The 14,200-nt window shown below is 50.4% G+C and overlaps 1 protein-coding gene across 1 annotated transcript; it reads right to left on the bottom strand.

The window, feature by feature from the left end:
* Positions 1-585: 585 nt before the first annotated feature.
* Positions 586-7,990, bottom strand: LOC143695369 (uncharacterized). The gene is made up of 17 exons (XM_077186996.1): positions 7,324-7,990; positions 7,208-7,249; positions 6,939-7,113; positions 6,775-6,855; positions 5,629-6,697; positions 5,501-5,528; positions 5,246-5,413; positions 5,082-5,162; positions 3,923-5,004; positions 3,803-3,844; positions 3,607-3,720; positions 3,442-3,523; positions 2,144-3,364; positions 2,006-2,049; positions 1,849-1,892; positions 1,727-1,767; positions 586-1,645 (listed from the first exon to the last, which is right to left on the bottom strand). Exons 13-17 carry the CDS (start codon positions 2,224-2,226, stop codon positions 1,414-1,416), a joined length of 444 nt encoding a protein of 147 aa, XP_077043111.1. The 5' UTR covers positions 2,227-3,364; positions 3,442-3,523; positions 3,607-3,720; positions 3,803-3,844; positions 3,923-5,004; positions 5,082-5,162; positions 5,246-5,413; positions 5,501-5,528; positions 5,629-6,697; positions 6,775-6,855; positions 6,939-7,113; positions 7,208-7,249; positions 7,324-7,990; the 3' UTR covers positions 586-1,413.
* Between the last annotated feature and the right edge of the window lie 6,210 nt (positions 7,991-14,200).

Below are 14,200 nucleotides of genomic sequence, written 5' to 3' on the forward strand. Positions count from 1 at the left end.
GCCAGGGCAGGGCAGCTCCGAGCATAAGTGGTACAGTGTAAGTACATACAGTATAAACCAGCATAGGCACACACAATATAAGTACATACAGTATAAGCCAGCATATGTACACACAGTGTAAGTACATACAGTATAAGCCAACATAGCTACACACAGTGTAAGTACAGACAGAATAAGTACATACAGTATAAGCCAACACAGGTACACACAGTGTAAGTACATACAGTACAAGTACATACGGTATAAACCAGCATAGGCACTCACAATATAACTACATACGGGATAAGCCAACACAGGTACACGCAGTGTAAGTGCATACAGTATAAGCCAACATAGCTCCACACAGTGTAAGTACAGACAGTATAAGTACATACAGTATAAGCCAACACAGGTACACACAGTGTAAGTAAGTACATACGGTATAAACCAGCATAGGCACGCACAATATAAGTACATACAGTATAAGCCAACACAGGTATGCACAGTGTAAGTACATATAGTACAAGTACATACAGTATAAACCAGCATAGGCACGCACAATATAACTACATACGGTATAAGCCAACACAGGTACACGCAGTGTAAGTGCATACAGTATAAGCCAACATAGGTACATGCAATGTAAGCCAGGACTTGAGATAGCTCTCTGGAAGATTAATTCTTGAACCCTATACCCCTTGGGAAGATGGAACCTATAGAACTCCTGCAGTCACGTGAGGAGGGTGTAAGACGCTCCCTCAGGAAGTCCAAGAGAATGGCGTGGAAAAAAAGGCACTACCAAAGCCGGTAGTGAGAAGGAAGACGGATGAGAGCATCTTGTCCCTGTGAGACGTTCCTGTCTCAAACTAAAAATGCAAAGATGCCGGAATAAGGGATATCCGGAAAGGAACGTGAAGTAGAATATGGCCTACGTGGCACGGAATAGTGCCGATAAAGCGTTGAGACGTGAAAAAGGCCTGTGACACGGAAGACGATGGACACGGACTACATAACACAGACGACGTAACATAGACACAGATGACATAACACAGAGACGAGTGACAACTGCCAGGCACTGTCCCCTAAGGAACCTGAGATTGCTAGCAGAAGATGAGCCAGAGGCTGATGACATCAAAGGAAAGGGAGCCCTATGACAAAGGCACGTGATGATGAAATGGAACTCGTCAAAAGAAGTTAGTGCTGAAGTAGTTAAGAGGATGCTCGAGAGGCTCGGCAAGCCTAGAGAAGGAAGCCGACTGCCGGGTGACCGTGGCCGTGGCTCCGGACGTGAAGGCGAGCTCCTCGGGGGAAAGATCCGTGACGACGTCGGGCCGAGGGAGGCGGACGACACGGAGTACGCGGAAATGTGGAGATGGGTCGGAACTGCCCTGCCCGGCAAAGGCTCTGGCGAGGCTGAGGGGAAACCCTCTCCCTTTACTTCCAGAGAGCCCACCCCGCTACAGACCTGTCCCCTAAGCTAACATCTGATTGCCTCCTGTGAGAGTAAAGGCTTTTCCCCTTCCCCCGACCACTGGCCCCGACACTTAGCTTTTGGAAGAGGAGCGGACGAAATCCATCCTTGCTCGGACGTAGATGTGGAGATGCTCTCCATGGGGGCTTCAGTGCTGCCGTTTCCAAGCTTTGGCTACGAGCCTCCTCAGGGTGCCTAAGACAAAATAGAAAACCTGACTATTGCCCTCAACAACAGTAATCCCCAGGACTCCTCCGCACCCCTGCCCCGGCTCACCTCAAATCTTGATTTCGCTCCGGAGGCTGCCCAGAAGATACCTGCAAAAAGAAAAGGTACACACTTAGCATGCTGCTGTGTAATGCTCACCTATGAGTCAGCCTGCCTAAACTCTGACTCACCTGCCCTCCTCTGTTCCAGGGCGTGCCTAGGGCAGCGACGGCACCTGCAATGAAACAAAGCAGAAAAGCATGCGGATATTCTGTGAAAACACAACCTCCCAAGCAACCTCCCAAGTCTGACAAGGATGCCATGCCGATACCTTAAGCTGTCACCCACCTGACATGGGCGTGCTCGGCCAGGACAGATGGCAAGTGGACCACCTAAAATAAAAGAAACAAGAGGAGATGCTTAGAGCTGCACCAAAACTGAGAACTCAGCAATAACAACTGCTTCTGTACGCTAATCAATGCTCACCTTGCCCACTCGGCCTGGACTGCTGCTCTCGGCCTTGACCTCCTAAAAAGAGAAACAAAGAACAATGCTGTAACGGCCACCATTTATGCTTCCTCTGCACAGACAAATGGAGACTTACCTGGTCAGGGCAATCCCCTCACCTGGGATGGGGGGCTCTGCCCTGGATTTTATTCTTCTGCATCTGAAAAAGTTAGGACAAAAGTCAAAGGGCTGCAGGATAACTTAAGAGCTCCAGATATCTTCTGTCCATCTACATATTGCACCTAGAGTCCAACCGCACCCCACATTACAAATTTCAACTCCCCGGGACTTCTTCTACTGCACCAGGCTATGCGGCAGGGCAGAGCAGCTCCGGCACAGATGTGTGTGTGGACACCCGTGACACGGGACAGACGGGACACGACAAACAATGGGCACAGGACACGGACAGAAATCTCTAGGCAAGAAGGATGACTGCTAGGACTGAGAAGATGCCAAATGAGATGACCGAGGTAAGACAGACCGATGGAGAGCTGATAAGGCTCAGAGTGCCCTGGAGAAGGAAGATGCTAAACTGAATGTTTTAGTCCAAGAACTGCAAAGATGAATGCACAGGAGCCCTGCGGTCAGAAGCCTCTACCTGCCCTCACATTCTTACAAGTCCTAATCCACCATAATAGAACCTTGCAGGGTGCAGCTGTCCATACAGCTCAGAACAAGACCTGAAAAGACATGACTGGTTGCTTACAAAGAGTTGCAATTCTGATGCCTGTCTGAGCTCCCGAGTCAAAAGTTTTATGGCCTGGGTGCCAGGCTAAAGAAACGTGGAGATCGTGGCTGCTAAGAATACTGCCGAGGTTTCTGATAGGCCCCTCAAAGGGCTAAGATAAAAGACATGAGACACCCAAACAAGACATAATGCACGGTAGACAAGTGACACAATACACACCAGGACTGCTCTGCCCTGTGCACCTCAGCACTGTGATCCAAAGTGAGACTTTCCTTTTAGGGGGCCTAAGGGGCCACTTCTTGGCTACCCTCATCTCCAGAGCCAACTCAAGACCTCCCCTCCCCGACCCCAGGAGTGCCGACCCAGCACCTCGCTTTCATCCCCTCTGTGGGTCGTAGCCCTCTACTTATCTCTCGGACATCTGGGGATGCCGGTCCGTGTCAGGTGCGAAGAAAGGCCGCCTTGTCGGGTGGGAAGTTCCTGCTGTCACCGGGCTGTTGTCTCTTAGACAGCTATATTAAAGAAAACCAAACATCGGTGCCCGATCTTGGCAGCCCATCGGCCAAAACCCCACAAGTCTGCTACTCACCCTTCTCCTAAGAAGGCCCGGCTCCTCGGGTCACACGCTTCGGGCACGCTCGGAGGCCGACGCCCGTCCTCAGGGGGTACGCCTGGATTAAGAGGACAGGAGGTGATGTGGCGTTGCTGAAACCTGAGTGGACCCTCGGTCCTCCTCCCTACTTCCCTGACTCACCGCAACTCCTCGGCGGTTCCTGACTGCTACCCGGAAGACGGGGCTCTTCAGGGTGGAAAATTCGGTCCGTCGTCCGGTTGGGGACGGGAGCTTGGCGTGCTCTGAGTGGATTGCCTAAGGCACAAAAATGAGAATGGAGACTTAGACTTGCCCCCTTAGAATTCAGACCTCAGCAACAAGAAAGGCTACTGCTCACCTTGCTCTCTTGAACTTGACTGCTGGGATCCAGCTGTACTTCCTAAAAATAAAGACAAAAAACAGCGCTGTAACAGGGTCACACTTGACACTCCCCCTGCACAGACAAATGGTGACTGACCTGCTTGTGGGAACCCCCTCACCCAGGATGGGGGACTCTGCCATGGATGCAATGCATCTGCACCTGAAAGAAAGTTAGAACATATGTCAAACACCTGCAGGATAACTCAAAAGCTACAAACACCTTAGGTCAACGTAGGAATAGCATCTAGAGTCCAAGTACAGCCCACATTACAACTTTCAACTCCCCGGGGCTTGTCCTATTACACCAGGCTATGTGGCAGGGCAGAGCAGCTCCGGCACAAATATGTGCAGACACCCGTGACACAGGTAAGACGGGACGTGACAAACAATGGGCACACGACACAGACAGAAATCTCTGGGCAAGAAGGATGACTGCAAGGACTGAGAAGATGCCAAATGAGATGACTGAGGTGAGACCGATGGCAAGCTGACGAGGCTCAGAAAACACTGAAGGAAGAAGATGCTAACTGAATGATTTATTCCAAGAACTGAAAAAAATGGATGCCTGAGAATCATACAGCCAGAAGCCTCTACCTGCCCTCACGTTCTTTCAAGTCCAAGTCTGCCTTAATAGATCCTGGCGGGACATAGCTGTCCATACAGCTCAGAACAAGACCTGAAAAGACACCTGACCGGATGCTTCTAAAGAGAGAAGAGGGTCTGATGCCTGAGCTCTTGAAAGTTCTATGGCATTGGTGCCAGGCCAAGGAATGCAGAGATCACAGATGCTAACAATGATGCCAGGGTTTCTGACAGGCCCCTTCAAGGCCTAAGGTAAAAGACATGACGTATGCAAACAACACATAATGCACAAAAGACAAGTGACACGATACACACCGGGACTGCTCTGCCCTGCATACCTCAGCACTGTGATGAAAAGTCAGGCTTTCCTTTTATGGAGCCTAAGGGGCCGCTCCATAGACACCCCCCACCTCCAAAGCGGACTCAAAAACCCCTCCCAGTGATTCCCAAACCAGCACCCTGCTTTCATCCCCTCTGTGGGTCGTGGCCCTCTACTTATCTCTCGCACAGCTGGAGATGCCGGTCTCCGGTGCGAAGAAAGGCTGCCTCGTCAGCTGGGAAGGTCCTGCTGGCACCGGGCTGTTGTCTCTCAGACAGCTGTATTAAAGAAAACCAAACATCAGTGCCCGATCTTGGCAGCCCATCGGCCAAAACCCCACAAGTCTGCTACTCACCCTTCTCCTAAGAATGCTCAGCTGCTCGGGCCGCACGCTTCGGGCACGCTCGGAGACCGAGGCCGTCGTCCCAGGGGGTGCCTGGGTTAAGAGGAGAGGAGGTGATTTGGCATGGCTGAAACCTGAGTGGAACCTGGCTCCTCCTCCCTACTTCCCCTACTCACCGCAACTCCTCGGCAGCTGCTGAAGGCCACCTGGATGGCACCTTTAAATAGAAGAGTTCAGGGTTTCATCACCAGGTCCTGTAATGCATCCACAGGGCTCACACGTGCAGGGAACCCGGTGCATCGGCCGACTGGTGACGGGGGCTTGACAGGCTCCGAGTGGATTGCCTAAAGCACAAAAAAGAGAATGGAAGCTTAGAGCAGCACCAGAAACTGAGACTGGAGCAATAACAGCTACTTCTCTCCACTGCTCACCTTGACTGCTGGTATCCAGACTTAGTTCCTAAAAAGAAAGACAAAGAAGAGAGCTGTAACAGAGTCACCACATACACTTCTGTTGCAGAGACAAATGGTGCCTCACCTGCTCGGGGGAAACCACTCACCCAGGATGGGGCCCTCTGGCACAGATTTAATCCATCTGAATCTGAAAAAAAAGTTAGGACAAGAGTCAAACTGTTGCAGGATAACTTAAGAGCTCCAGATATCTTGTGTCCATCTAGAGTCCAACTACACCCCACATTACAAACTTCAAGTCCCCGGGACTTCTCCTATTGCACCAGGCTATGTGGCAGGGCAGAGCAGCTCCGGCACAAATGTGTGCAGACACCCGTGACACGGGACGGGACGTGACAAACGACGGGAACACGACACAGACAGAAATCTCCTGGCAAGGAAAATGGCTGCGAGGACTGAGAAGATGCAAAAGGAGATGACCGAGGTGAGACCGATGGTGAGCTGACGAGGCTCAGAGAAACCTGGACAAAAAAGATGCTAACTGAATGATTTATTCCAAGAACTGCAAAGATGGATGCCCAAGAATCATACAGCCAGAAGCCTCTACCTGCCCTCACATTCCTTCAAGTCCTAGTCCGCCATAATGGATCCTGGCGGGACATAGCTGTCCATACAGCTCAGAACAAGACCTGAAAAGACACCTGACCGGATGCTTCTAAAGAGACACGAGAGTCTGATGCCTGTCTGAGCTCCTGAGTCGAAAGTTCTATGGCATTGGTGCCAGGCCAAGGAATGCAGAGATCACAGATGCTAACAATGATGCCAGGGTTTCTGATAGGCCCCTCCAAGGCCTAAGGTAAAAGACATGACATATCCAAACACACATAATACACAAAAGACAAGTGGCACGATACACACCGGGACTGCTCTGCCCTGCACACCTAGGCACTGTGATGAAAAGTCAGGCTTTCCTTTTATGGGGCCTAAGGGTGTCCGCTTCATGGACACCCCCATCTCCAAAGGGGATTCAAAAACCCCTCCCGGTGGGTCCCTACCCTGCGCCCCTCTTTCATCCCCTCTGTGGGTTGTAGCCCTCTACTTATCTCTCAGACATCTGGGGATGCAGGTCCGTGTCAGGTGCAAAAGAAGGCAGCCTCAACATCTGGGAAGTTCCTGCTGGCACTGTTGTTCAACCACTCCCTGTTGTTTCTTAGTCGGCTACATGAAATAAATCCAAATATCAATGCATGATCTCTGCAGCACACTGGCCAAAACCCAACAATTCTGCTACTCACCGTTCTCCTAAGAATGCCCGGCTCCTGGGGCCGCACGCTTCGGCCAGGCTCCGAGGCTGATGCCATTGTCACGGGGTAAGCCTGGGTTAAAAGGAGACGAGGTCATGTGGCATTGCTGAAACCTGAGCGGACCCGAGCTCCACCTCCCTACTTCCCCTACTCACCGTGACTCCTGACTCCTCGGCCCGTGCCCAAGGCTACCCTGGTGACACCTTTAAATAGAAAAGGCAGAGGCTTCATCAACGAGTCCTGCGATTCTTCCACAGGCCTCGGGAGAGCGGCACACCCGGTGCGTCGGCCGGTTGGTGACTGGGGCTCGGCGTACTCCGAGTGGATTGCCTAAAGCGCAGAAACAGGAACGGATGCTTAGAGTTGCACCGGAAAGTGAGACTTGAGCAATAACAACTGCTTCTGGATGCTATTCAATGCTCACCTTGCCCACCTCATCTTGACTGCTGATATCCAGCTTTACCTCCTGAAAAGAAAAAGAACAGAGCTGTAACAAAGTCACACTTTACACTCCCCCTGCAGAGACAAACAGTGACTGACCTGCTCGGGGCAACCTCCTCACTCAGGATGGGTGGATGGATTTTGCCCTGGATTTTATCCTTCTGCATCTGAAAGAAAGCGAGGACAAAAGTCAAAGGGCTGTGGGATAACTTCACAGCTCCAAACATCTTCTTTCTATCTAGGAATATCATCTAGAGTCTGGCAACACCCCACAAACTGCAAGTCCCTGGGACTTGTCCCATTGCAGCAGGCTATGTGGCAGGGCAGGGCAGAGCAGCTCCGGCACAAATATGCGCAGACACCCGTGACACGGAACGTGACAAACAGGGGGACAACAAACACAACACATTATGCTTGTGGTGAGGGTCTCGAGGGGAAAAGGCAAAAGGGACCCCAAAGACACACTAGGTAACACGGTACACCGGACAACACGACGTGGACCGGAACTGTTCTGCACTGCCTGCATGAAAGCTGCCATCAAAAGTAGAGCCTCTCCCTTTAGCTGTCCTAAGAGGCCCCTTGGAGAAGATTGCCTTTCCCTCTGCTAATTTTTAAATCTGTCCCAGGAACTCCCAACCCGCTACTCTCCCATCATCCCATCTCCAGGCCGTGGCCCTGACTTATCTTTTGGATGATTGGTGATGTGGGTCCGCATTGCACCTGAAATGAGTCTGCCTCGGAGGGCCCCATGATCGCCTGTTAGCCTCTCAGTCAGCTACAATAAAGAAAAACAAAACCAAAGTATGAGTACAGAGTTATGTGGGCCAAATCCCAGCAAGTCAGATACTTGCCCTCTCCTGAGTGTGCCTGGCTCCTTCAGGCTCCAGCTTCATCCTGATTCCAAGGCTGTGGCCATTATTATGAGTGGCACCTGGGTAAGAGAAAGGCAAAGTGAAATGGCATTCCTGTGAGTGCAGTGGATGACCTTGTGTGCTGTAAGATGTGTGAATGCCTCTGCCTTCTGAAAAGCCTTGGGGTGGGGGGGGGCCTCAAATAATCACCCTTTCTCACCCTGCTGCCTTCAAAACCACCCCCCTCAACAAGGACTCCTAACTGGATACCTGCTCACCCTCCCTCTCCTAGTCACAAACCTCAACTCACCTGAAGCCTCAATCTCAAACATCATCTTGGACAGTGGGCAGATCCCTCTTGTGACATGATGAATCTGCTGAAAAAAGTATTGTAGTTGATGCAACCTGGAGCCTCTGGAAGCTGCGCTCTTCCTAAAAAAAAAATACAAAACAAAATACGAACAAAACCAGAAATCACAAATGCACTTTACCACCCCTAAACACAAAACCCAAAATTGTGAACTTAAATACTCCCTGTTCTATTCCATGCTGTTTTCTTCACAATATCTTCAAAGCCTCTGTTGCTTTAGATGCCCAGAAACACCTGCTGAAAACAAGCTGAGATAAGCTGAAAGAGCCACTTCTCTGAAATGAGAGGAAAGCTCTTATCCTAGCACAGCCCAGTGAGGGAATGAACCCCCTCAGCAAAAGCTGGGGTTAATATACCCCTGATGGTGCCCGCCTCTCGTTCCCATGGCACCCAGGAAAAGGGAGGGGGCGAATCCCACCGGCCATAAAAGCCCTCAGAGAAGCTACAGCTGTTTGGCCCCTCTGACTAAAGTTCAAGGGGAGCAAAGGGCTTGTTATAGAAGAAAACTCTTCAGAAAAATAACAGTGCTTTCTTTTTTGCAACAACTACTTGGAGTAAAAGGGCAGAAAACTGGTAAGAAATATAACTTTCTGTTTAGGCAGCATGACTAGATAAATTGGGTAATTTGCTTACTTATAATTATTCCTTAGTGGCTACTAAGTAGTACTTCACATGTGACTAAGTCCAGTGGAGAAGAATGCTTATGATATGAATAGTCTAAGTCTCCTTGGGACCTCTAATTAGGCCTATCTACATTATAAGTAAAAATAAGAAAAATAAAAGCTTCCCAGGCAGTGTAAGGGTTAAGTGTATGCCAGGCTCACCCTGCTCTGAGGTACTTGGTCCTATGGCACAGAAAGAAGGGCCCTGAAATGTAGTTTTAAACCCTTAAAATGCTGAAAAAGGCAGAGCTTCCTTCCAGTGCACCCCTTAAACAGAGGAAATGGGGCAGTTACTTCTACTGAAACTAATACAATGGCAAATAAATAGCTTCTGCCCTTTAATTTATTCTCCTTAAGTACTGGGAAAAGAGGGGTTTTCATCACTTTAAATCTCTCCAGTGATGAAAAAAGAGGGATTTTTCCCTCAGTTCAAACTCTTATAGAGGGATAGCTGGGCTTCTCCCTCAATTTAGGCCTCAGGACAACAAAAAGGGGCCGGCTACCCTAAATTCAAACCCATAAGAAACATTTTCAATATTTTTCCTTTCTACTTAAACTGGAAAATAATAGAAAATGAGGACTCCCTGTCAATTAACACCCCTGACAGCATAGAAAAGGCAGGGATTCTTTCAACTGAGACCATTAAAATTGCAGGGGAAGCAGAGTCCCTCCCAGTTTGAACACAAAAAATAAAGGAAAAGGAAGCTTTTTGCCTTTTTTCTAAACCCTTTTTCTCCTAATAACCCCTCTCCTTTCTGGGAGTGCTGTGGAGGGTCTGGGGGCTCTGGGGAGGGACTGACACAGTAAAAGGGGAAAGTTGAAAGCTCTCTCCTGGAACCCCAAATGCTGCCTGGCCTGCTCAGATGCTGCCCCTTGGCAAAAGGGCTCTTCCCTTGGCATTTTCTCAAAGTGATGCTCCGTGCCGAGGTGGGTCTGGCTGCTCCCTAGTCCGTGCTGGATGCTCCGACCGTAGTTCCCGGAGGGACCCTTGGGATGCCCCTGTTAGCCCCTCTGGACTAGCAGCTCCCTGTGTGGGTGTGCCTGGGTAACCCTCTGAAAGCAGCTGGGCACACGGGGGGCTTCTAGACCTTGGAGTGGGCTTGAGGTGAAGAAAGGTCCTGTGAGGAGTTCCTTCCCCTGCACAGCCCTTCGTCTGCCCCTTAAACCATGGGGTGCCAGACTTTCCTTTCTAAGGAAATTAACCGTCTTTCCTCTCTGTGTGCCCGTGGCCGAAACTGCGATTCGGCCTCCAAAACCGCAGAGAACGATTTCTCACGGACCGCGGCTGCCGACGCCGAGAACTCTCGCTGCCCTTGGAGTGCCACGTGCCTCCTGTGAACGGACGTCAACGTGCAGCGGGGGTGAGTTTGGCTTTACGGGGAAGAGGGCCGGCGCAGGATTTCTCCGGGAGCGAAGCTGCCCCCGCCGAGAACTTGGGCTGCCCTGGCAGTGCCGAGCACCTCCTGCAAACTGGCGTCGGGAGACGCGGGGGGTGAGTTTTTCTGTGCAGAAGTTCTCCCAGACCAAAGCTGAGAGCATCTAACCCTAACCACAACAACTTAGCTGGGTCTAAAACTTACAACCTTCGGACTGGCGGCGTGGGACCCAACCCGCTGTGCCACTGTTGGCCCCTTTCTAAAGCATTCCACTGCAGTCCTAAAACTCTGCCTTTTTGGAGGGTGTTTTCTCTGACCCTGACCGTAATCTTCCAAATATGCTAAAGACTCATAAAATGGCTTTGAAAAAGCCCCAACAATACCCTAAGTAGTCCCAGAAAAGTCCCTTCCAAAATCCCCTAAATACCTTTAAAAGTCCTGGAAAAAAAAACTCAAAAAGACATGCTCAGTCTCCAAACTCTACCTCTTGCTGTCTAGCCCACAGATGTCGTCCCTACCTTTCTGTAGTGGGTCTGTTGTCCTCTGAGGGTTCTGTCATTGTCCTGCTGTGTGAGGGTTGCTGTCTGGTCTCGCTGTTAGGGTTGCTGGGTTGTGCTGCTGTTGGGGGAAAAGGCTGTTTTTAGGGGGGCTGCTTAGGCTGAGGTTAGGGCTGGGGTGAGGGGTGGTACAGCTGTACCCTGTACCCCTGATCTCCACTGGACTGTCCAGCCCTCAAGCCCTCTCCCTTTACCCCTCAACCAGTCCCTCTGCCCCCCAGCCCTCAGCTCCTGTGTGTCACCCTTGACCCCTCTCCTTTGCCCCTCAGCCCCCAGCTTCTCTGTGTCACCCTACAGCTGCCCCTGCCACCCTCAGCATCTCTGTGTGTCACCCGCTGTCCCCTCTCCCTGTTCCTCCCTCAGCTCCCAGCCTCTGTCACCCTCAAGCCCCCACAGTGCCCCTCAAGCTGCCCCTCAGCCTCCATGTGTTGTGCCATGAAAAACCCTAAAAAAAACTAAAAATTCCCTGAAAACCTCCTAATCTTCGAAATGTCCTAAAAACCCCATGAAAACCTAAAAACAGCCTCAGAATGCTGTTAGAATACACTGGAAATATCCTACTTTTAAAAAAACCCTAAACATCCCCAAAGAACCTTTAGAAATCCCTAAATATACCCTAAATAGTCCAAAAAGAGCTCAAAAAATACCCCAAAAATCCTTAAAATGCCCTGATAAGACCCTAAAAAAACCTAAAAATTTCCTCAAAAACCCTAAAAGTACCCTAGCCCTAAAAAGTCCTCCACATACCCTCAATAGTCCTAAAAAACCCCCAAGAACACCCAAATCCCCCCCAAACAATTCTTAAAAGTACTAAGAAAGCCCTTAAAATACCCTAACAAAATCTTTTAAAAGCCCTGAAAAAGCCCTAAAAGTATCCTAAACATTACCAGAAAATTCCTGGAAAACTCCTCCAAAAAAGCCCTAAAATATCCTTTTAAAGCCATGAGAAAAACCCTAAAAAAAACCCTAAAAAACTGCTCAGCACCCAACTCCTACCTGTCACTCTCTAGACCACAAACATCATTGCTAGCTTTTTATTAGGGTTGCTGCCTGCAGCTGCTGGGAGAGTTCTGGGGCTGTCCCAGCATTGGGGTTATTGCCTTGTGCTGCTGTTGGGGAAAACTGGGGTCCTAGGGGTGCTCTTTAGGGTGACCTTGGGGTTGGGTTGAGGGCTGCTGCACCTGTACCCTAACCCTACCTGGTACCCTGTGTCCTTTGTACCCCTAACCCTCAGAGTGAGCTCTCCATCTGTCAAGCCTCCCCCTCCTTGCCCCTCAGCCCGCAATGTCTGCGTGCCACCCCAAGACCTCTGACATTGTCCCTTGGCGCCCTGGCCTCCACCGTGCGCTCTCCACCTGGTTAGGGGTGGTGTGAGGGGTGGTTCACCTGTCACCCTCAAGCAGCCCCCACTTTGCCCCTCAAGGCATCTGCTTCCCCTCACCCTTTTCTTGTCACCCTCAAGTTCCCCACTCTCAGCCTCTCAGCATCTCTGTGCCACCCTGGAGCCCCCCAGTTGCTCCTAAAGCCCCCTTCTGCCTCTCAGCTCCCCCCATCCTCTGTGTCACCCTCCAACCCCCTCCCCTCAGCCCGCAGCCCCCTGTGACACCCTGCAGCCCACAGATGTTGTCCCTGCCTGTCTCGCTTGGGTGCTGTCCTGCTGGGAGAGCTGCGCCGTCCTCCGAGGGTTCGGGCTCCTGCGTGCTGCTGCAGGGGACTCACGGGTGGGCGGTGGGTGAAGTAACGGATGGAGCGGGAAGTGTGGTGGGACGGGTTAAGGGCGGGCTGGAAAATAGAGTAGGGTTAGGGGCGGAGAAGGGGACGCAGCAGCAGAGGGCTGAGGTGAGGAGGTAAGTGTTAGGAGGAAGCGTAACTCCGTAATTCCAAGACCGAGTCTGCAGCCAACGAGAACTCTGAGTGCCCTGGGAGCGGTGAACGTCTTTGGCAAACTGATGTAAGGAAACTGGGGTGATGAATTTTGTTTCCCTTGGAAAAGGGATGGCATTTGTGTCCATGGGCCTGCACCCTGCCCAGGACCTTTGATCTCCAAACATCGCAGGTGAGACAGGGGGTTGGAAATTTTACTCGGGGTAGAAACCAATTTTGGATTTAGCTGAAGTCTGCTGGTGAAACTTGTGTAGTCTGTTAATTGGTGTGCTTGCAAAAAGGCCTGCAGAGAGAACAAAGGAAGTTCGAGGCTACTGCTGGAAAAAGAGAATCTGGGTTACAACTGAGTGCACGGCCTCGTCCCTGTGTGAGTAAAAGTTTGAGGTTTTGCTGGCAGTGTCACCGAGTGCTGAGGGGTCCCCTGGTCCATAGGGCAACTTGGGAGGGTTTGCTTCGGGCTTTGCTTCTGAAAGGTGTGAGAAAAGCAAGCAGCTCTGAAGCAGATGAGCCCCCTCTTGCCTGTTGAAGTGTTGCATAAATCAAAGATAAACCTCAAGGTCCCTTCCCACCCAAACCATTCCGTGATTCTTTGCCCTGGAGGCAAGGGTGCACCTGTCACCCCATTTCTCTTCACAGAGCAAAGCAAGGCACAATTCTTCCCAAGAATATTTCTGGGATTCACATTCTCTGAACCTCAGAGGAAGGAAAAACAATTCTTATCTCATTTTCTGTGCCTGTCTTTGTGCCAAAGTAGAATGCAACGTGGAGATTGTTCACCCAAAGTGATGGTGTTTTGTTTCCTTGGCCTGTCAGGGCCAAGTGTGTGTGTGTGTGTCAGGACTGTTGGGTGACAGTCACGAGTAGTGTGTGGTGTGTGCGGGGTTGAGTACTTGGCAGATTCAGTTTAGATGTAATGTAATATAGTATAATAAAGTAATTAGCCTTCTGATAAGGCAGAATGCAGATTGGAAATATTTGCACATATGATATTAAAGGACACGTGAACCACCTTTCTGTGAGACAAAGACACAAGACTTGGCCCATCCCTAACTTAGGACACAGCTAAAAAATAATATATAATTTTTAATCTATTTTTGAATAACTCTCTAAAACTAATGGCAGATGATATAGCTATTTTATCTGGCAAGCTTCCGTGCAAAATTTCCTGCTGATGCTGGCTCAGACAGATGGAGATTTGGGAGGAGGGGGAAGAATAAAGTGCCACAGGGTTTTATTGGATAAGCCTTGAAAGGTTTCTGCAAGCTTCTATTGCAAG

Source organism: Agelaius phoeniceus, chromosome 16, assembly GCF_051311805.1.
Source record: "Agelaius phoeniceus isolate bAgePho1 chromosome 16, bAgePho1.hap1, whole genome shotgun sequence".
NCBI classification, from domain to species: domain Eukaryota; kingdom Metazoa; phylum Chordata; class Aves; order Passeriformes; family Icteridae; genus Agelaius; species Agelaius phoeniceus.